The sequence below is a fragment of the Mirounga leonina genome, unplaced genomic scaffold (assembly GCF_011800145.1).
Source record: "Mirounga leonina isolate KUSES-001 unplaced genomic scaffold, KU_Mleo_1.0 Mir_53, whole genome shotgun sequence".
In the NCBI taxonomy this organism is placed as follows: Eukaryota; Metazoa; Chordata; class Mammalia; order Carnivora; family Phocidae; genus Mirounga; species Mirounga leonina.
Window position 1 is genome coordinate 64,701,848 of NW_023270807.1, and position 23,680 is coordinate 64,725,527.

The window sequence follows — 23,680 nt, forward strand, 5'->3', positions numbered from 1 at the left end:
TATTTTAAGGCTCGGTAGGAAGGGTGTGGGCCTCGAGGAGGAATATGTTCGCTTTGGCTGACTGACTGTGGGCGGGAGTAATAATGTGAGGTCATGCCGAACTGGTCACATGGGGCCCGATGGTGCACCGGACGCTGCCTTTGACATTTAATAGGCAGTGGATGTTTTTGATCAAGGGGATGACATAAGAGCTGTGCTTCAGGAAGTGGTGTTCATGTTGATCACCGAGGGAGGATCCCACAAGGGTCTGTGGCAGGAGTCTGCAGACAGGCCCTCCAGAGCAGGCATGGGAAGGAGAGGTCGGGGGAGATTTTGAGATGGCAGAGCAAAGGGAACTCGGTGAGTGGTTGATGAGGGGAGCGAGAATCAAAGATACCTGTGGGGCCAAGTCCGGGGGATCGGACAGGTGAGGATTATAGGGAAGGAGGAGGTGGGCTGAAGGAGTTTGGGAATCGGTCTGTAAGCACAGATGGCCCCAGTCTTGCCCCTTCTCACCAGGGTCAGACTTTGGGCACCGTGAGCCCCGTGAAGCCTGAGTCTGCACGTCTCTGAGAAGGAAAGCCTCTTGCGCTGACTGGAGGCCCATCTCTCTCACGTGGAAAGTAACATCCACACACCGTCGCCGCTGGGGTTTGCCAGCTGATCAGTTGAGTCCTGCTCCTTGCTTTGTTCCAGTTAAAGCAATTTCATTTATAGCAGCGCGACGCCCATTGAGACTGAGGACCATGCTTGCTCGGGAGGGCATGACGTATTTGAAACTAAAGAGAATATCCCACAGGCTATGACTGGAAGGCACACTGGAGGTCAGGCCTCTTGCAATAGGCGTACCTGCTTGTCTGAGCTCTTGCCGGCTGTAGCTGTTGCTGGGCCCAGTTCCACTTTTATGCAAAATGAGAAAGTCCATACGAACTGGTTATATTGGACTGCTTTCTTTAAACAAAAATTCTCTCTCCTGATTCATCTTCATTTTGATGTTTCAAAATTCATAGCTGTGGTATGAATCTGCAACCTTGTGTTAAATTTAATAAAAATGCACCAAAAGTTCAGGGTTGATTTATAGGTGGTTCTCAGATACTGTCTGAGAATAGAGGAGAGAATCTGTACCTCGAAGGAGACTTGTATCCTGATGAAATGATTTTCTGCTATGGGTTCAAGCCGTGGTCTCTACAAATTGATAATTTGGACCTCTAATTTTTCAAATCTTTATAGAATATTTAAGTAAGTGGCACTCTGTGGACTTGAGAAGGACTGGGTTGTGGGAAAATACATAACCTCTCTATGATACTGTCCGAGGCAGTCCTCTGCACAGTGCCAACCACCCATGGCCAGCCAAGGGGCCTTGTGAGGCCCTCTTGCCCCGCCGGGGCTTTCAGGATTCCAGATGGGTCAGGACAAGCACCACCTCTGCCAACCTCCTGGGAGACTGCTTCTAGTTTGGCCTATTCCATGTTCCCTAGATTTGCAGGGAATATATTTGACGGGGGATGAAAAGCTGCCTTAGGCAACCCTAAGAAGGAGGACAGACACGGTGAGCATAGCAGTCGCTGGGAGCTCAGTGCTGCAAGCTGCTCAGCCTCCCACCCCCATTTGTTGGTCTCGCATGCCATCCTTCAGTTGGCACCCCAGCTCCCAGGAACCACCCCCTCCTTTTTCCATCCGAAGGCAGGGAAAGGGGTATTGTGGCCACGTTAACTCTTCCTGTGCTGAAGTCCAGAGCCTCTCCTTCCCACATGGGACTCGATAATCGATGCCATGTTAGGGTCCACAGGAGAACTGAAGAATTTTAGAAGTCGAAGGGGCCGAGGGAATTTCTCAAAGAAGAAAAGCCGCACTTAGTCTCCCCCAGATTAGACCACGTGCTGCAGTGGATGGAGGTCACTTGAATTTGGAAGGACAGTGATCTCTAAGTCAAGCTGCCTTTTTCTCCAGCCTAGGATGATCTGGTCTGAATACTCCTGGTAGGTCAGCAACGACAGGGCCAGCAACACCTGCTGCGTTCTACGAAGGAGTAAAACAAACACAGGGAGGCAGGGGTGAAGTAGCAAGGCCTGGGAAGAGGGAGAAGGGAGAAGAAATGGTCCAGCATCCTTCCCAAGACAGCTGTGACATTTGACAGGGTAAATGGAGTACCCTGACATGATTTAGCAAAAAGGATACAACTCCTTTTTACATTTTTTTAAGAAGTCATTCAAAATCACAGAGAAGGTCTTCCCCGTTTTGCTTACCGTGCTTCTGAGGAGATGGGAGAGGGGCACGATCTGGGGCACAGCGTGAAGTCCAGAAACGTCAACAGGGCTCCTGTCGAGTGCGAGTGCGTGCGGGAGGGGACTACCTGGATGGTAGGGCTTGGGAACAGCTTTGTTCAGATGAAAGGACCACACCTTATCACTTTTAATGCGTTAATTTGTATGTCTAAATGCTTGGAACAGTGCCTGGCACGTCATAAACGCTGTGTTCATTGTTGCTGCTGCAACTATGATTATGGCCATTATAATTTTTCAGAGGCAGAACTCATGTGGCGGGTCTTTAATCAGAAATCATACATCAAAATTGATGCAAAAAGCTCCTATTCCTCAGCTTAGAAAATATAAAACGGAATATCCTTTGAGGAACCTTATTCTCAGAAATACCCTCGGTCATGGGGCGCCTGGGTGGCTCAGTCGTTAAGCGTCTGCCTTCGGCTCAGGTCATGATCCCAGGGTCCTGGGATCGAGCCCCGCATCGGGCTCCCTGCTCGGCGGGAAGCCTGCTTCGCCCTCTCCCACTCCCCCTGCTTGTGTTCCCTCTCTCGCTGTGTCTCTCTCTGTCAAATAAATAAATAAAATCTTTAAAAAAAAAAAAAAGAAAAAAGAAATACCCTCGGTCGTGTTTGGAAAACGTCCTGCTTTTCTGTTGGGTGTGGCCAGGGTGGAGGAGTGCTTTCCTTCCAGAACCCAGGGAGGAGCCTCTGCCATTAGGAATTATGGGAAGTAACCACAGGTTTTCTGTCAAATGACGGGTACTACAATGAAATTGTGTGCTTGTGTTAGATATAAGACCCACAGACTTCAGCTTTTTTAGGGAACCATCTGGTGATCAGAGACAGACAAAGTGACCCCAGTTCCCAGGAAGGGGATTGTCCCACGTCCTCTTTCTCAAGACCCGCTGCTTTCGACCGCCCAACCCACCCCATCCTCTCCTCCAGAGAGCCGGATTTCACACATTTTTCAAGGTTGAATTCAAATCCATTGGAGGTAATTTTGCACACACACACACACACACACACACTGTTCCCTGGGTGTCTTCTCATCTAAACTCCTCCAAGACCATCGGGTCTGTCCTACACAGTTTAATGCTACTAACATGTTATTGATAGTACATGAAAATGGTTCAGAACAGTGCCCGAATCATTCCTCATGATTTGTGCTTTCCCCGTTTTGTCTTGTTTGCCCTCATAATACAATATTTTCTCCATTCTACGAATGAGTTAATGGAGGCAGAGTGGCTAAGTAAACTCACATGTATGAACTAGACTCACTGGCTCTCCAGCTGGGGATCCTAATCCCTCTCCGTGTCTCGCTTCCTGCTTGGCCCTTTTGGTCTCCGCTCTTACCCCACGTATGTCAGCCTCGTCCTCGCAAATAGATTAGAAGCTCTTCAGAGCCCCTTCTCTCATATTGTTCCTGTGAGTGTATTCTCCCAGGCCCGGAGCATTCAGACTTACCCACTGACTGGCATTCGGGCTCCCTGTGGCCCCGGAGCCAGTTGTCCCGACTGGATGACTGGCTGCCATGGGTTGCGCACTGAGCAGAGGTTTTTCCCAGGGTGAACTCTCTCCTGGACCAGCTCCAGTTCTTGCTGGCGTGTTAGCCTCCGACTTTCTTAATGTTGACAATTAGTTCCCAGCTGCACAAGCAGCCGCCTCGCTTCTTCTCCGCCTGCCAGGGAAAACTTTTCTTTCAAGAACAAGCAGGAGCAAGTCGGTATCGGCCGAGTCGCCCCAGGCAAATCCAGAAGTCTTGTGCTTGGTCTGTGACCCTCCGCTCTCTGGCAAAAACAGTCCCTGTGCTGCCCATCCCTCACCCCCCAGGTCCCAGCTAGACCTGGTTCCCTGACTAAAACAGGTCCAGGCCTCTCCCCTTTGTCCCCGTTGGTTAAGGCTGCTAATTACTACAGATCTGATAAACAAAGCCGGGTTTATTGGGAATCCCTCCTGGTGACATATTTGCTTTTTATTTTATTTTTTATTTTACTTTTTTGGGAAAGATTGTATTTATTTGAGAAAGAGTGCCTGCAAGCTGGGGAGGAGGAGGGAGAGGGACAAGCTGACTCCAAGCTGAGAGCAGAGCCCGACTTGGGGGCCCCAAATCACAACCCTGAGATCAGACCTGAGCCAAAATCAAAAGAGGCTTAAGGGGCTGAGCCACCTAGGTGCCCCACATATTTGCATTTTAAAAGGAGGTAATTCCTTAACTGATCGGCAAAAGGTGAGGCCAAGGAGATCCTATAGGACAGGCCCTGTGGGAGGCAGGGCATGGCTGTAGAAAGGACTCCAGGTCAGGGGAATCCTGGGTTCAAATCCTGACTCACTCCTCGCTAGCTGTGTGACCAGGCAGCTTCTACAAACCCCAGTTTCTTGTCTGTTGAATTGCACAGCGCCTGGCACAATGAGAGTTAGCACCCAGATCATTTACAGCCCCTCCATGAGTGTCTCTTTAAAGTCTCTTCCTGGGGCACCTGCGTGGCTCAGTAGGTTAAGCGTCTGCCTTCAGCTCAGGTCATGATCCCCGGGGTCCTGGGATGGAGCCCCGCATCAGGCTCCCTGCTCAGTGGGAAGCCTACTTCTCCCTCACCCTCTTCCTCCCCCCGCTTGTGCTCTCTCCCTTTCAAGTAAATAAATAAAATCTTAAATAAATAAGTAAAGTCTCTTCCTCCTAGAGGAATTTCCTCACCATCCGTGGGTAGGGGGAAGGCCAACTATACTCGTTTGTCTGTCTGTTGTAGAATTAAGAACGTAATTGTTTTTGTATCCTGTTTAGTTGTAAATTGTTCTCAGCTTGGGATTTTTAGAAACATTTATTTATTGTGAAATATAGCTGATATGCAGAAAAGTGCATGAAACACACATGTACAATTTAGCAAATCGTGATAACGGTGTCACCCACATAACCACTATCCTGGTCGAGAAAGAAAAGTACTGCTTTAAAGTGGTATATTTAGGCGCCTGGGTGGCTCAGTTGGTTAAGTGACTACCTTCGGCTCAGGTCGTGATCCTGGAGTCCCAGGATCGAGTCCCGCGTCGGGCTCCCTGCTCAGCGGGGAGTCTGCTTCTCCCTCTGACCCTCCTCCCTCTCATGCTCTCTGTCTCTCAAATAAATAAATAAAATCTTAAAAATAAATAAATAAAAATAAAGTGGTATATTTATATGACACAGTGATTCTCAAATGGGGGTGATTTTGCCCCCAGGGGACATTTAAACCTTTTTGGTTGTGGGGCGCCTGGCTGGCTCAGTTGGTAGAGCATGCAGTTCTTGATCTCGGGGTTGTGAGTTCAAACAATGATTAAACATTGTTTCTTCTTAAAACAATGGTTAAACCTTCTTGGTTGTGACATCTGGGGATACCACTGGCATCTCTAGTAGGGGCCAGGAATACTGGTGCTAAACACAGCCCCCCACAGCAAAGCTTATTCTACGCCAGAAGTCTGCGGAGCCCGGTTGGGGAAGAGCGGCTCTCTGATGAACCATTGTGCGGAACACCCGATTTTTGGAAACACAATGCTTCAGTAGGAGGTGAACTCTCAGGGGAAGATTTGGGCGCTCAAGAAACCTGTTAGTGTCAATACTTAGATTTACATAACACGTTATCAGTAATCCTATCCCACTCAACTAATAGTTCTCTGGGAGGGTTAAAAAAAAAAAAAGGCTAGCCAGAATTTCAGATGAAGGATCTGAAGTTAATAGCCCTTGCTAATAGCATCCTTCAGTTTGTATTTTTTTTTTCTTTTAAACCCATCGAATGATAGCTGTTACAGTCTCATCGCTATTTTTTTTTTTTAAGATTTTTATTTATTTGTCAGAGAGAGAGAGAGCACAAGCAGGGGGAGCAGCAGAGGGAGAGGGAGAAGCAGGCTCCCCACTGAGCAAGGAGCCCGATGCGGGACTCGATCCCAGGACCCTGAGATCATGACCTGGGCCGAAGGCAGACGCTTAACGACTGAGCCACCCAGTTTGTATTCTTTCATTGTTGCCAAATGTTTTTAATCTCCTCTGCCAATTTGCACCGAGTCAAATACTAGACAAGTTAGTAGAAGCCAGATGTGTTCCATTCTACTATTAAGTAGCTCGTGAATAAACTAAATACTGTTCTCTTTCCCAAGACTGGTCCCGGCCCCAGTGCACTTGTAACCGTCTTCCCTTTACTGCAGGATTTAGTCGTCCGTATTGTCTTTATTCTGGGCAACCTGACAGCGAAAAATAACCAGGCTCGCGAACAGTTTTCCAAAGAGAAAGGGAGCATCCCGACCCTGCTGTCATTGTTCCATACGTTCTACAGACTGGACCTGTGTGCGGAGAAGGGGGCGGCGGGAGCGGAGCAGCCCCAGGCGCCCAGGCCGCGGGCCCAGGCGGAGGACGTGCTCATCAAGCTGACCCGCGTGCTCGCCAACTTAGCCATCCACCCGGGCATCGGCCCGGCGCTGGCCGCCAACCCGCACGCCGTGGGCCTGCTGCTCGCCACGCTGGGTAAGGCCCGCGCTGCCGGCCGCTGCTGCCTGCGGGGGACGCAGCCCCGGGCCCGGCGCGCTGAGGGTTTCGGCAGCGCCTTCGGCTCACTTCCATGAGCCTTCCCAGCTGCAGGCGGGAGAAGTCCTCTTCTGCTCCGAACTGCCTCAAAAGTAATATATATATATATATAAAATTTTAAAATCCAGATTTTAAAAATATATAAAAATATTTTTTCATATATATATACATATATATGTATGAAAAGAAAAAGAAAAAATAGTTACTAAAACCCACTGAAGTGTACACCTTGCAAAGGGTGAATTTTATGGTATGTGAATTTTATCACAATAAAAAAAAGGGTACCAATCAAACTGCCAAAAATTGACCAAACTAAGCACAAAGAGTTTAAAATCCTTAATTTTTCCTGGGTTAGTCCACCTGATGAGAGTGTATCTTTTTCTCAGGTTTGTACAGTAACTGCAGTTGTGGCCCCCAGTCATTCAAGTCCCTTTCCCCCTATTATTCACCACAGCACTCTTCCATAACAAACCACCACAGACTGGGTGGCTTAAACCACAGAAATTTGTTTCCCGTGGTTCTGGAGGCTGGAAGCCCAAGGTCGAGGGGCCAGCCAGTGGGGTCTGGGACAAGAGCTCTCCTCTTGACTTATAGATAGCTGCCTTCTCACCAGGTCGTCACATGGCGGTTCCTCAGAATGTACCCTCAGGGAGAGAGAGGATGATCTCTCTCTCTTTCTCTTCTTCTAAGACCACCAATCCTATCGGATAAGGACTCCACCCTTCTGACCTCATCTAACTTTACCTGCTAAAACACCTGTCCCCAGTTACAATCGCATTGGAGGTTAGGGCTTCCACAAATGAATTTGGGGGAGGGGACACAATTTAGTCAATAATATTCTGCTCCTGCCACCCTCCCCAAATTCATGTCCTTCTCACGTGCAAAACACGTTTATTCCATCTCAATAGCTCCAGAAGTTTTAACTCATCCTGGCATCAACTCTAAAGTCTAAGGGGCAACATCTCATTTAAATACTAAATCAGATGTTGTGAGACTCAAGATGTGATACATCCTGAGGAAGAATTTCTCTCCTGTGAACCTGTGAAACCGGACATGTTACATGCTTCCAAAATACAGGGGTGGGGCAGGCCTAGGATAGACATTCCCATTCCAAAGGGAGAAACAGGGGAGAAGGAAAAGGTGGCAGTTCCCAGGTAAGTCTCCAAGCTAGCAAGGTGAATTTCATCGTAGTTTAAGACTTGAAAGCAATCTTCTTTGGTTCAGCGCTCTGCCTTCCAGACCCACGGGGGCAGTGGTCCGGCTTCCACATCTCTGTCAGTCAGGGTGCCAGGGTTCTGCAAGCTGGGCTCGTCCTCAGGGCTTCGGGGTGAAGGTGTCTGGCCTGTTGAACCCGAGGCAGTGGCCCTGATTGTGACCTCTCACTCCCCTTTGGGTCATTTCCAGTCTTCTGGAAGAATAATGCCCACTCACAGCCCAATAGCTCTCTCCTCCTGTCCTGTCACACACACGGATAGCTTCCTGTCTCAGAGCCTTTCCGTTCAAACTGGCCGTGTTTCTGCCCATGGAATCCCAGAAGCTCTGTACTGATGGATATTCCAGACGCACGCTTGGTTCCCTCTAGCACATGCTTCCGCACTTTTTGCCATAGGGATAGACTGAAAATTTTCCAGATCTTCAGGTTCTAGTTCCTTCTGCTTAACAATTCTTTCTTCAATTCATCTCTCTCTCCTCACGTTTTACTATACTGTCAGGAGAAGCCAAGCCGCTCCTCAAACACTTTTGCTTAGAAATCTCAGCTAAGGGCGCCTGGGTGGGTCAGTTGGTTAAGCGACTGCCTTCGGCTCAGGTTATGATCCTGGAGTCCCGGGATCGAGTCCCGCATCGGGCTCCCTGCTCGGCAGGGAGTCTGCTTCTCCCTCTGACCCTCCTCCCTCTCATGCTCTCTGTCTCTCATTCTCTGTCTCAAATAAATAAATAAAATCTTAAAAAAAAAAAAAAGAAATCTCAGCTAAATATCCAATATCGTTGCCTGCAAGTTCTACCTTTCACAAAACACTAGACTGCAAACATAGTTCAGCCACGTTCTTTGCCCCCTTACAACAACGATCACCTTTCCTGCAGTTTCCAGTAATCTGTTCCTCATTTCCATCTGAGACCTCACCAGAATGGCCTTTTATGTCCATATTTCTACCAACGTTCTGTTCATGATTACTGATGTGTTCCCTAAGAAGATGGAAGCTTTCTCTCCAGCTCTCCTCTTTTCTTTCTGAGCCCTCACCCGAACTGCCTTTAACATTTCTCATTTCTAGCATGCACCTCGGACTCCTCCAGCCTCCCTCATCCCCGGCTCCAGAGCTGATGCCACACTTCTAGGTCCTTGTTACAGCAGCACCCCACTTCGTGGTACCAACACCCATCCCAGTCTGCTAGGCTGCTACAACAAAACAGCATAGACTGGGTGACTTCAGCAACAGATGCATGTCTTCACACTCTGGAGCCCGCAAGTCTGAGATCAGGCTGACATCATGGCTGGGTTCTGGTGAGGTCTGTCGTCCTGGCCTGGGGATGGCTGCCTTCTCACTGTGGCCTCACACAGCCTCTGCTGGCGTGCGCCCTCGGAGAGCATGCGCTCTCGCTCTCTTCCTCCTCTTCTTTTTTAAAAATTAAATTAAATTAATTTATTTGTGAGAGAGAGAGAGAGAGGGCACACACACAAGTGGGGGGGTGGCAGGCAGAGGGAGAGGGAGGAGCAGGCTCCCCACTGAGCAGGGAGCCCGATGTGGGGCTTGATCCCAGGATCCCGGGATCATGACCTGAGCCGAAGACAGACGCTTAAAGACTGAGCCAGCCAGGTGTCCCCCTTCCTCTTCTTATAAAAGCCACCAGCCCTACTGGATAAGGATTCCACTCTTATGACCTCATTTAATCTTAATTACCCCTTAAAAGCTGTATTTCCAAATACAGTTGCACTAGGGCTTCAACATATGAATTTTGGGGAGGGGGCATAATTCAGTCTATAGCACCCCCTTCCACTTTTTAGGCTTTGTCATTTCCCGCAGGCATCCCTGGCCACCAGTGAGCAGGGAAATTAACTGCCGCACAGAGCGATCAACTTAGCTATGACTTACCAAGCTCTGGAAGACTCTCTTGCTGTAAGAAACATTACTACCTGATGAAAATGATGTTTTGGGGTAGCCTTTGAACTATGCCCCCTGCTCTTCATTAAGATCCATATTGAGTCCTTAGTGTGCAATGAGTCCTATGCTAAAGGAGGTTTATCTTAGCCTGCCCAGTCTCCGTATAACAAACTACTAGAGATGGGGGGCTTAAACAACAGACATCTATTTTCTCACAGTTCTGGAGGCTGGAAGCCCAAGGTCAAGGTGCCAGCAGGGTTGGCATCTGGCGACAATGCTCCTTCTGGCTAGCAGATGCTACTTTCCTCCTCTTGTAAGGGTAGGAGCCCTATTGGATGAGGGCCCCATCCTGATGACGCATTTAACCCTTCACCACCTCCTTGCAGGCCCTCGCCCCCGATCCAGTCACACTGGGGGTGACTTCACGTTGGAGCTTCTCCATATGAATTTGGAGAGGAACGCCAACATTCAGTGCATAACAAGGTTTAAAAACATGTAGTATCTGCTTTCTAGGAGCTCCAAGTCTATGGTGGAGGCATGGCAGGTGTTTGGACAGGAAACTGATGATAAGCACCAACAGCAAGGCGTACACAGGACATGAGGCCCGAGGAGTTGGAACCCCAGGACTTGTCTCTAGAGGCCAGTCTCATTGCAGAGGGTATTTAAAAAAAAAAAAAAAAAAGGTGCCTGGGTGGCTCAGTCATTAAGAGTCTGCCTTCCGCTCAGGTCATGATCCTGGGGTCCTGGGATAGAGCCCCACATCAGGCTCCCTGCTTGGTGGGAAGCCTGCTTTTCCCTCTCCCAGTCCCCGCTGCTTGTGTTCCTGCTCTCACTGAGTCTCTGTCAAATAAATAAGAAATCTTTAAAAAAATAATAAAAAGAAAAAAGAAAATTTAAAAAAATGTTTCTAATAAGGACTAGCCCTTCCAGCAAGCTCCCAGATTTAGACATTTGCTGCCTTAGCGGCAAGCTCCAAACTCTAGACTGATTACATCCGTGAGCCAGCTGCACAGGGCTGTGTGATTCTCTCCAGCCCTCTGGCAGCAAATGATTGCCCAAGGTGGCTCTAGTGGGCACTCAGGAAGATGCAACGGAAAGAGCAGATGGTTGAGTCAGAAACACCCAATTCAGATGTGGGTTCTATGAAGTCAGGCCTCTATTTAACGCCGCTCAGCCTCAGTGGTCTCATATGTAGAATGGGATATTAGGAGGTTAATATGGACTGAATTGTATCCGCCACTCCTCAGCTTCATATGTTGAAGCCCTAACCCTCAGTGTGATAGTATTTGGAGATGGAGCCTTTGGGAGATCATTAGGTGTAGACAAGGGAATGAAGCTAGGGTGCTCGCGGTGGGATTAGTGTCCTTATAAGAAGAGACGCCGGAGAGCTTGTTCTTGCTTTCTCTCCACCATGTGAGGACACAGCGAGAAGGTGGCCATCTGTAAGCCAGGAAGGGTTCTCACCAGAACCCAACCACGCTGGCATCCTGACCCCAACTTCCAACCTCTAGAACTCTGAGAAAAGAAATTTCTGTTATTTAAGCCCCAAATCTGTGGTATTTTGTTATGGTGGCCTGAGCTGAGACAGATGCACCTTTCGAGTATGAATTATTGTAGGTTCAAATGCTTATAAGTGCATTTGAAGTATTATTAATCGTTTACTTTTGTGGAGCTGAGTGCGCGTACAGCTCTTGATGCTGTTGTGATGGATGCCCAGTAGCTGTGGGTACCTACCCTCTTGCCCTAGATGCCAGACACCATACAGAAGGTGGTGCTACCGAAGAGCTACCCTTTCCTTTCCTGGACGAGCTAATGAATTTTCCTCCCAAGGCAAGAGAAAAAAACCAGATTCCCGAACACTGCCCTGGGTCTAGTGTCATCAGTGTGGAGGTGGAGGGAACTAGGGCTTCTAACTGGCTTTTCCACATCTGCCGGGAGGTGAGTCTGGAGGCTGAGTGAAAGGGACGGACAGACTCACTGAGGGTCTCATGTGCTGAGTAAGAGCTCAATCCTTCACTCGTTGGTGCATTCAGCAACTATTTATTGAGCACCCCTATGTGCCAGACTGTTCTAGCTGCTGGGAATGCAACAATAAATAAAACAGACCAATCCCTGTTCTCGTAGAGCTTACATGTTAGGACCAGAAGACAAACGTTAAACACATAACAGGTCAGATAATTACGTGTGCTCTGGAGCAGATGAAAGTAGGATAGGGGAAAGAGAGTAATGGATGCTATTTTATGTAGGGAGGCTAAGGAAACTATGTTCAATAAGGTGACGTCCAAACAACAACCTGAAGGATGTGAGGAGTGGACCAAGTGGATAACTGGAAACAGTATATTCTAGACAGAGGGAATAGCAGTGCAAAGGAACAGGAAGGATCATGTTGATATGTTAAAAAAAAAAAAAAAAAGGGCAAGCAGACCAGTGTGGTTGGCACTGGGGACCTCAGGGCTGGAACAGCAAATGAGACCTGAGATATCAGAACTGGGGCTGCCCAGGGGCGCCTGGGTGGCTCAGTTGGTTAAGCATCCAACTCTCGATTTCAGCTAAGGTCATGAACTCGGGGGTCATGAGATCGAGCCCTGCATCGGGATCCACGCTGGACGTGGAACCTGCTCAAGATCCTCTCTCTTCCTCTCCCTCTGTGCCCCCCCCCCCCAAAAGAACTGGGGCTGCCCAGGTAGGGCCTGAGGCCAAAGTAGGACAAGTGATGTTAGCTGACTTACTATTAAAGGATTGCTGTGTTAAGGATAGACTCAGGGAGGAAGGTGAAAGAAGAGAAGCCAGTTATGAGGTGAGGGATGGGCCAGGTGGTAGTAGAAGAGGTGAGAAGCGATCAGATTCTGTGTGTTTGGAGGGCAGCATGGATAGGAGTTATGGACAGATGATGCCCTAAGGGTCATTCTGCTAAGAGGTAGAGGAGTGAGGAGGAGACAGGGTAGAGCACCCAGGAGCGCTCAGGAACACTGCAAACCAGTGGGGATGAGACACAGCTTGGCTTGCCGGTGTGTTGGCACCTTCATTTGACTATAATCACAGAACCTAGATCAGCCCAATTTTTCCAGACCCCCTGTGGAGGGATTGAGCTTAGAGTGTTCTAGAACCTGGTCAGGAGTGGTCCCCTGTGTTTGGTGCATTTCCCTGCAGGGAGAGTCCTGGGAAGTAAAGCAGGAAACAATGTCCCTGCACGGACTTCGTTGGGGATAACGGCTTGACCCTGGCGCTGCTGCTGGGACAGTTAGGAGGTCATGTTTCTGCCCCAGCGATGAGTCTTCCATACATTCTTCCTAACTTTCTTTCAGAACACAAGTCAATTGAGGATTGTGAGGAGCTGGTGATCAATACTACGGCCACAATCAACAACTTATCTTACTACCAAGTGAAGAATTCCATAATTCAAGACAAAAAGCTATATATTGCTGAATGTAAGGTTCAGAATTGGGTTTGGGTAGATGAATGTTTGTTTAAGATTTCGACTTTATTAACGAAACACAGAACTGGTGTCATTCATATTTTCTGATTTCTTGTACAATATCAAAGAGCCCAATTTGATTCTAAGAAATCAGAATATGGGGGAAAGGTAGGGTCTTAGTTCTTGCTAAAGTCCCTTAGTTTGTGTTTTATTGTCACTTTTAAAATTTTGAGTTACTGATATTTAGTATGATGCTGATGTCTAACAGCCTTGAAATTAAAAGTTAAATTCACTGATTTTATGTCTCTGGTCCCCAAACCCAGTGCTCATAAAGCTTCTTGTGAGTAATAACATGGATGGAATCCTAGAGGCTGTGCGTGTTTTTGGAAACCTCTCCCAGGACCAGGACATCTGCGATTTCATTGTGCAGAAAAATGGTGAGTTGATGACACTTAATGTTCATAAGCATGTTCTTCTTGCCAGTAAGCAGCTAAGCAGTTTTGAGCGTGGGTCATGACAACTTGTTTCCACCCTCGGACGAGCAGTGCTTTACATTCCCCTCCACCCGTGCTTACGGCCTTCAGCTCCGCATGCCGAGATAGACCTGGACAGTGTTCTCCCTGTTCCTCTCTCAACTGTGTGTGGTCTTCAGAGCTCTGAGACGGCATGTGTGTGTGTGTGTGTGTGTGTGTGTAAGGGAAACAAGTAATCTACAGTCATCGTTACTGTCCTTGAGAACGGACTCAAGAGACATTCTCCTTCATGTACTAGAATGTCCGTAACAGTACAGCTTGTAATAGCAAAAAATGGAAAAAGCCTAAGTGTAAATACATTATGACATTCACACAACAAAAAGTTCTATATCGGGGGGCCTGGGTGGCTCAGTTGGTTAAGCGTCCAACTCTTGATCTCAGCTCAGCTCTTGATCTCAGAGTCGTGAGTTCAAGCCCTGCCTTGAGCTCCACACTGGGCAGTGGAGTCTACTTACAAAAAAAAAAAGTTCTACATCAATTAAAATAAATGAACTAGAGGTTCATGGATCAACGTGAACCAGCCTCAAACATGTAATACAGGAGTGAAAAAGCTAGTGATAGCAGGGTAGATAAAGAATAATGCCATTAAGTAGGTTTTAGAACATGCATAACAATCATGAGTATTGTTTATGTAACGTACTTATGTAGTAATGGTATAAATGGTACAAATGGCATTTGGAAATAAGACAGAAGTCACCTTTGGAGGGGAAGGGATGCCCAAAGATATAAAATTGGGTTCATAACATTTTATTTCTTCAACTGGGTGGTGGGTACCCAAATAACCATCCTCTATATGTCTCAAATATTTCATGTAAGAATAATAACTAAAAATTCCTAATTATCCATGATAGCAAATTTAGATAATACAGATATTGGGGGGGGAATCAGCAGCAGTAAACTGTCACTCATCATCTCACTCCCCCAGAGAGTGTAAACTGTTAACGTTTCGGTGTACATTTTTAGATCTTGTTTTTTTTAAGATTATTTATTTGAGAGAGAGAGACAAGAGCGCGCGTGTGCATGAGTGGGGGGAGGGGCAGAGGGAGAGGGAGAAGCAGACTCCCCACTGAGCAGGGAGCCTAACGCGGGGCTCGATCCCTGGACCCCCGCCCGCGCCGGGGATCACACCCTGAGCCGAAGGCCAGGACCCCCAGGATCATGACTTGAGCCAAAGGCAGACACTTCACCGACTGAGCCACCCAGGCACCCCCATTCTTTAGACTCTGAAACACACACATATATGTGTCTGACCGATCCATGGGACCAAAGTCAGAGCAGGATGGCCACATGTCAGGTGTGGGGGAGAACAGGAGGAGGCAGAGGACACACTTTATCCAACCTCCCCCAAACTTTTGCCTGGCCCCTGCTGGGGGTGTTAAGAAAACAGGACAAAGAGTTCCATTTCCTAGAAGTAAAGGAAAGTGGTTCCCAAAGGTGGGGGGCCTGTCTTGACCTGAGCTGCCCTCTACCCTGGAAGCCCTGCCTTGCTACGGGCCGGTTTCCAGCCCCCTGAGCAAGTCTTCTCTTACAAACCCTGGAAGACTTCAGAGAAGATCTCAACAGGAGCCTACAATCCTCCCCCGGGGTTGTGTATTTAAAGAAAATTGCTGGTGAAGGTTCAAAAAGGCCCTTAAGAAGAATCAGATGTTAGAGATGAATGCCACCCGTGTGGTTGGACCCAAGATTTTTTTTTCCCCCCTTTTCTACCAGAAGGGACTGTATCGTTGCCCTGGAGAAGGAGCTGCTGTCTGGGTCAGATACAGCACTACTTGGGGACCGAGGACCTGGGATGGGGAGCAGATTCTAGATGCAGTGGATGTTGGCAAACCTGAGGCTGGGCATGGCGAAAGCCTTAGGAAGAATGGATTAAGTCCCCTAGCAGAGTTTCCAGTTTTGTGAGCCACTCCCCATTTCCCCTTTGCCATTTGTAAAATAAGGCACATCTGGGAACCCTGAGCTTTATTGGTCCACCATTTGTAAAATAAGGCACATCTGGGAACCCTGAGCTTTACTGGTCTGCATTTATTCTCTACCCTCCCAGTACATAAGTTCATGATTGCACTGCTGGATGCTAAGCATCAGGATATTTGCTTTTCTGCCTGTGGTGTTCTCCTAAATCTCACTGTGGATAAAGACAAGCGTGTCATCCTGAAAGAAGGAGGCGGCATTAAAAAGTAAGTTTCAAGGTGTGGAGCCCTGACTCTCTCATAGTTTCCCAGGGAGCTTGGGTCCCTCTTGTCATTCTCCCAGGGTGGAGGTATTTCAACGTTTGGAACCGCCAAGCTATGGCTAAAGAGGGAATTTAAGTTCCACTGGCCTCTTAAAATAATTCAGAAGTAGGTTATTGTTACTTTGTAGCTACTTAAATGTGTAGATGTGAAAATTTTAAAAATAATCACTGAATTACATATAATACGTATTAAATAATGCAGAAGGATAATCATTATGCTAAAAATACAAAAAAGAGATTCTGACCTAATGACTTCTCAATTTGACTTTTTGAAAACTCAGGTTGGTGGATTGTTTAAGACATTTTGGTCCTACTGATTGGCAGCTGGCCTGCTTGGTTTGCAAAACTTTATGGAACTTCAGTGAAAATATCACCAATGCTTCATCGTGTTTTGGAGATGAAGACACCAACACGCTCTTAGTCCTGCTGCCATCATTTTTAGGTAAGACTCCTGACTGTGAGTCTGTGGGTTTTATCAGAGTAAGAGAATTTTTTTTTTCTGTGACCTGCATGAATGAAGATTGGTATGTGTTTGAGTAGCTGTGTAAATTTGGAATATCTGGAAGAGGCTGAATGTTATTTACAGTGGGGACACAAGGACGTTTAACTCATTGGATACTGTCATGATTTCTGTCGCTTTTTCTTTTTTTTTGCATTTTTATAGACTGCCTAATTCCAAGATTTCAACATAAATTATTGCTATTGTTTAAAAATATATAGATGTTGCAATTGAGAAAATATGGCTAAAAGCTACTCGGAATTAAGTCATGCTTTTAATGTATCTATGCATTTTATTTTTTTTAAAAGAATTCTTTATTTTGAGAGAAAGAGAATGAGAGAGTGAGCACCGGGGGTGAGGAGGGACAGAGGGAGAGAGAGAATCTTAAGCAGACTCCCCCCTGAGCAGAGAGCCCCATGTGGGGCTCGATCTCACAACCCTGAGATCATGACCTGAGCTGAAACCAAGGGTCAGAAGCTTAACCGACTGAGCCACCCAGGTGCCTCCAGATCCATACATTTTAATTAGCAGCTATATTAATTATAATGTGGAGGAGCATCTGTGAAACAATTTTGATATTACAGTGGGGTTCAGACCATTGAAAGGCAGGAAATCACTGATACAAACCAAAGGTAAGAGGATAGTTTCTTACACTAAAAAAAAGAAGGTTTTTTAGGAGAATTTTTTTTCATCCTGGGTTAGTCTAAAAACAATGGTTTGAGTAAGTAAATGAGCATTTTCTATAATCCTTTCCCCCAAATGGGGGCAATGTCCCTGCCATTGCCCAGGCACTGTGTTGGATCAGCAAGGCTAAGTGGAGAGGCTCAGTGTGACTTAGCAGTCATGGATTCAAACCCTCGTGCTCTTCTGTGGTGTGATTGGACCAGAGAATTTCAGGACCGGTCTTTTCATATCTACGATGGGGACATGGTAATTCCTGCCTCGCTCCAGGGAGTAGTGAGGATCATATAGAGTGCATCAGGAAAAGACCAGAGGACCATAGCCGGACAGTTCTGAGTTTAAAACCTTGCTTTAGTCACTCCTAAGTTTTTGACGTTGGGCTTAACCTCCCTAAATTTATATTTTCTCATCTCTAAGCTAGGGACAATCGATGGGCACTTTGCAGAGTTTTTGGACTGGTACAGGAGGAGATATATGCAGAGAGCCTGATAGAGTCCGGGACCCACAGCCTGACCGTGAAGGTGCTTTGTAAATTCTACGTGTTGTAACAATGTTATTAAACAGGAGCTCAGAACCAGAAGTTATCTGAAAGACTTGGGATTGCTAAATTGATGTGAAATTTGCTTTTTCCCCCGGTAAAAATAATTGTCTGTGTGTAGGAATGAGGAAAAAATGAACATGATTTTAAATCATTGAGGTTCACAGTGTGTTCTGTGAACGCTGAGCTTTCTTAGGTTGCCAGGAACAGAAGTCCGTGCTCAACTTGCCTTAATTCAGTTCTCAGGTGTGGCAGAACATTGGAATCAGGTGTGGAATTTAAAGAACACACACTTGTCCTGACCCCATCCCCAGAAATTCTGATTTAGGAACTCTGGGGTGAGGCCCATTGTCTGCATTTTTTTTTCCCCAAAGTCCCACAGGTGAGTTTGCTCTGCAGCCAGGCTTGAGAACCCCTCCCCTGGTTAATGAAGGACTTTAAGGGAAGGGTGCACCTTGCACAAAGCCTGCTGGAGAGGCACTGGAAGGTTCTGGATGAAACCAGAGTCCGCGACTGACCCCTACAGTAGCAGGCCGTCAGCTGCTCCGCCCTGCTGGAGACGCAACTCTGCTCTGTGTCTGCTGGTCTGCACAAAGTCCCTGTAGGCTCCCGCTCGGGCCTGGCTCCAAGTAGCTCAAGGCTGCTGCTTGCTGCCCATGGCAGGAGTCTCCCGCGCTGTTGGCTCACCTTCTATTTGTCTCCCATTTGGGGAAGAGGTGTGATTGGTTCCGTGCATCACTCCCTGGGGCTATCGGGCCTTCAGGGCTTAGGCAGCAGCTGCCTCCACCACAGGCTGTCCCTGGCTTCCTTTTGCACTTAGGTCCAGGGCAGTCAACCATAATAGCAAAATGGCGGGGCGTGGGACACAAGGGCCCCTTTGAAGCGGTGTGGGCACAGCCAGCTCATCGGCAGGTACAGAACCTGGCAGGTGCTTCATTCTAGTAGGCCCAGTGCCTGCTCCCCCTCCATCAACCTTCCCTTAGAACCAGGTTGGGCCTCTCCTTGTGCTTCCCCAACCTCTGAGCCTTTGCGTGTGCCGTACCCCTTACCCGCCTAGCCAGGTGCTGCTGTCCCAGCAGACCCTTTCCGCATCCCTTTTCAAGCCCATGGTCTAGTCGTAGGAAATCTGTACTTCTTAAATAGCAATCATGAACGGTGTAACTTCTCCTGTATTATTGTTTTGTAACTTTGATCTTGTTTCCCCACTCTAGTTGAGCCACATTAGGGAAAGAATATTGCCTCATACGAAGGTCCTTGATAGATGCCTGTGGACTGGCTAACTTTCTAAATCCACCCTCCCCACCCACCCCCTGGAAGGGGACTGTGGCGTGGGTAACAAAAATAAAGCCAGTTGATCAGGGAGCCAAGCGACCGGCACTGTGTGTGTGTCAGGGATTTCCCAGGTGACCACAAGGCCTTCCTTACAAACCCTAAGGACTGGGCTGTTTCCTTGTTTCTCCCTCCACAGACCCTTGTTTCTGACAGGGCTGTAGCTGCGTCTGACCAGTTGGGCAGCAGCAAGTCCTATGGATATGAGGGGTGAGAGTGGGCTTGAATTGCAGTTCTTGCACAAAGATAGCCAATTCTTGATCTCAGGGTTGTGAGTTCGAGCCCCACACTGGGTGTAGAGATTACTTAAATAAATTTTTTAAAAATCGCACTAATAAGCCCATTCCAAACAGCATGGACCATGAAGACTATGCCTTATAATAGGGCAATAATTAAACCCTCAATAGCTACCTGGTGCTGACCGCAAGCTGCAAGATAGTGTAGTGAGCAGGAGAAGCTTTTATTGATGCCACAGGATACTTAAGCTATAATAGAGATTGTGGTATAATGATCACTGAGAAATTTGTTTTGAGTTCTTTACCCCTTTCTATACCTTTCTAATACCTTGCTTTAAATTTTAGTATTAGAAGTATGCTGTGCACGAAGAAAGCTTAAGAATGATTGGTTATCTAAATCAGTGCTCTTCACGCTGTATCCAGCATCTTTAAAAAAATGAGGTAGCAAAGAAAGAAAATACCAGAATATATCTCATGTAGTAAAGCGAAGTATTCTATTGTGAAACAGTTGTTATTTGTACATAAGTTTGTAAGTAACAATGTACAGTCATGACATATGTACTTTTTAGGTCACAGTCAAGAGTTTGAAAATCACAGATCTCAATTCACCTCTGCCATTCTTGGCAGTCAAGTTCCAAAATGTAATACTTTCTTAAGTATTTGCCTATTTACTTTGAAACTGCAGATTGCTTTTCTCTTAGCTGTAGCTATTTGGCCACTTTTGTTATCTTGTCTAACCTGATTTACAAATTAATAGGGTCCAAGTGTGGATTGACTAATTCTAGGCCAAACGTCAAGAAAAGTAATACAGTCTTGACCTTAGATCGAAAAAAGCCCCAAAACGGCCAAATCGAGATTTGCTAAACCTACTAAATCCAACCAAAGCCCTGGCAGAGGAAGGAACTGCCAAGCCTCTTGAATAAGAGAATTCATTGTCTCATAGAAGTCTGTGCTCAGAAAACCCGCAAAAGAGTGAGCCAGAAGATGATCTAGAAATCCAAAAGTGCTGTGTCTCTCAGGCTCCTCTTATGTGCAGGTAGCCCGGTGGGAAGGGCTTTGAAGGCACCAAATGCCACCTGCATCCTCCTGTCAAGGCCTGGTTAGCGTGTGGCTGGGGAGATGCAGGTTTGCTCGCCGGGCCTCCGTGGAGCACCTTGCTGGAGTGTTTGTCTGTGCAGAACTTCTCTCAGCACTACATAGCTGTGCTCTTGCTCGGGGGAAGGGAGGGGACAAACGGGGGATTCCAGGCCCCCTTATCTCGTGCTGAGTGCCTCCACTAACACCAGCAGTGCCAAAGTACACGGGATCAAGGAAAATAGTGTAGAAAATTTGATGTAGACAGTAATAAAGCATTTTATAATGGGATTTTAATTGGCCCCATGGGAAAAAAAAGTTTGCTCGTTATGTAAGGAGCCATATTTGTGGTCACTTTTGGGCTTCGTGGTTCCCACTTAGAAAGTCGGCCTCTGCCACAGACCTTGGGAGTGGTAGAGCTGATTTTCTGAGTGGCAGGCTGGTGCATTTTCCTGAAGTCCTTCACATGGGGCGTGAAGCCCAATATAAACAAGTAAAAATGCCGTGGCAGGTTGGCACAGAGACCTTTGTGGCCATTTATCTTCCTATTTGGGTTGGACATACTTACAGTGTTTGCAGAACTCAGGGTGTCCTTGGACTAAGAAGCAAGCTAAGATTGTAATTTTGCTGCTTTTTTTTTTTTTTTACTAGTGTTTTTTGCATTATACATAGAGTCACTGGGATTCTAATACCCCTTGGGATTCTCAGAGTCTCCTACTATTCACTGTTCTTGGCAAGAGCACGGGGGATTGCCTTTTCCAAGCAGCACGTTGGGGCTACTTTGAAGCCAGCAAAATTGATTTTCAAGTCAAGTTTACAGTGCCAAAGTCAACTGTGCTACTTTCCCAAAAGATTTCCTGACTTCTTTTATATCTGTCAATCGCTAAAGTAATTAACTTTTCTAATGTGCAGATAAGGAAGTAACTATTAATATTTTGTCTCTTCTGAGAAATTGTGATCTGACTTTTGGATGTGCACTTACATAGAAACACTTAGGGATTAGTTGAAATAAGAGCTCAATTCCATCTAGGATTTTTTTCTTTTGAGAAGATTATTGTCCTTTTTTATTAAGAGATTATGAATATTTTAAAATAAGTATAGTCTAAAGCGCCAAAGAGAGTAAAGAACTCCTTCTATAAAACAACATTTTAACCCCCAAATCATTATCTGTGTCCTATTGGAATCAGAGATGACCCAGGATAAGTTTAACTTACGCCAACAAAAATTAAACTTTATGCAATAGGATTACATTTCCGAATAATCGCCGTAATTTTAATTTTTCCAATATAGATGAAGAACTAGCACTGGATGGCAGTTTTGACCGAGACCTAAAAAACTATCACAAACTCCAATGGGAAACAGAATTCAAACCAGTGGCACAGCAGCTTCTAAACCGAATTCAGAGTCATCACACCTTCCTGGAACCCCTGCCTATTCCTTCTTTCTAACACGATGCAGCTTAACAACAGAAACAGGAAGTCAGGTCTCCTTCATTCTTGAGCAGTGGTAACAAACACGAACATTTGTTTTTCTGTATTGGCAAATATTGAAAGTTTTTCAGATACTGATTTTAGGGAGTAGTCTAAGGATTTTAAAAGAAATAAGCATTTTTTTCTCATTAGGTATTATGGAAAAATGAATATAAATGTACTTTCTGCTACGAGAAATGTAAGATGAAAATATATCCATGGTTTTTCTAAGTAAATGACTTTTTCTATTCTCTAGTCAATACTTCAGTTCTAATCTTAAAATCCCAATTTAACAATTCTGGAATTTAAGTGTTTGTCAGTTCAGTAGTTAAATGAACTGTGCGATGAAGAAATTAGATTTTTGTATATGGGAAGAATGGTGGTCAACACTATGAGGAACACATTCCTACATAAACATCTGTACTAATTCTTACATCCTCCAATAATAATTTTCTGGTTAGGTACTAGTATTTTTCTGGTTTTATTAAGAGCAAGAGTAAGCAGAAACATTTAGAAAAGACTACTTTGGGCAATCTACTCTTTATTAAATAAGTAAAATAAGTGGAAAAGGGAGTATCTTACCTCTTTCTTCTCATTTGAAATAAAATGACCAGACCAGACCGTCCTTCCTAATTGTAATTTTCTGTGACTAGGGAGGTAATATAATGTCCTAGAAAGGGTCTAGGCTTAGGTATATGGCAGATCTCAGTTTGAATCTTAGCTATCTCCTGCTTCGGCCTTGGGCAAACAACTTAATTTCTTTAGCTTCAACTGTAAAATGGGAATATTTTATTATAGTTCAATTTGGAAAAAAAAAAACATTAAATGGGCAAATTGTCTGTCTGATGTGGTTAGTAGGTGCTCAATAAATAACATGATGGTGATTATTAGTTTGCCATTCTTTGCAGGGTAAGTTTGGCCATTGAATAAATGATAAAAACCAAAGAAACTGAGATTACCATTACCCTATATTAGCCAAGTGAAGATTTGGAAATAAAAGTAAATGTACTACTCTGCTCAGAGAAAAGCTGTTATTAATGGCTCTTCACCCTGCAAAATGCCAAGACTGATGGGAAGAAGGCAGGCATGCAGGTACCCCAGACTGGATGGCTCTCAAAGACCAGTAGAAAATACCTAAATTTCCAGGAAGAAATAGACTTTTGTAGGGCCCTTCTAGTCTGGGGCTTGTCTCTGGTGAGGACTCAGCAAAATCCCCTGGGGACATGCCTTATTCTATAGTGTGAAGGGCTCATCTCTCAAAACGATTTAAAGATCTAAGTGTTTTTACAATTTTTAAATTTTTTTTTATCCATGGCAGGCTATATATTCTACTTTCAGTGAAAAAGATTAAACTATTTCCCCCCCTAAAACAGCCCCCTCAGTATTTATAACTAATATAATTCATGGTGGAATATCACTATACCTGTTCTTCATATAAACTCCTCACCTTCAGACTCATAGGCAAGCCAGACCTTTTGGAGACATCTATCTGCCCCCTCCCCTTTCTTAAGATTTTATTTTTTAAGTGAGCTCTACATTGAACATGAGACTCGAACTCCCAACCCTGGGATCAAGAGTCGCATGTTCTACTGACTGAGCCAGCCAGGTGCCCCTGCCTTTTTAAAAAAGTGATAAAAAACACGTAACATAAAATTGACCATACTATTTTTTTTTAAGATTTTATTTATTTGCGAGAGAGAGAATGAGAGACAGAGAGCATTAGAGGGAGGAGGGTCAGAGGGAGAAGCAGACTCCCCGCCGAGCAGGGAACCTGATGCGGGACTCGATTCAGGGAC

At 46.0% G+C, this 23,680-nt stretch overlaps 1 protein-coding gene across 1 annotated transcript in view; it reads left to right on the forward strand.

The window, feature by feature from the left end:
* The window catches only part of ARMC2 (armadillo repeat containing 2), a 107,545-nt gene extending 84,087 nt beyond the window's left edge, over positions 1-23,458 (forward strand). The window contains exons 13-18 of the mRNA XM_034991757.1: positions 6,407-6,722; positions 13,186-13,308; positions 13,619-13,732; positions 15,870-16,002; positions 16,340-16,500; positions 21,706-23,458. Of these exons, the coding sequence (XP_034847648.1) occupies positions 6,407-6,722; positions 13,186-13,308; positions 13,619-13,732; positions 15,870-16,002; positions 16,340-16,500; positions 21,706-21,863 (1,005 nt within the window). The 3' untranslated portion in view covers positions 21,864-23,458. The remainder of the gene's footprint in view (positions 1-6,406; positions 6,723-13,185; positions 13,309-13,618; positions 13,733-15,869; positions 16,003-16,339; positions 16,501-21,705) is intronic.
* Positions 23,459-23,680: the final 222 nt, after the last annotated feature.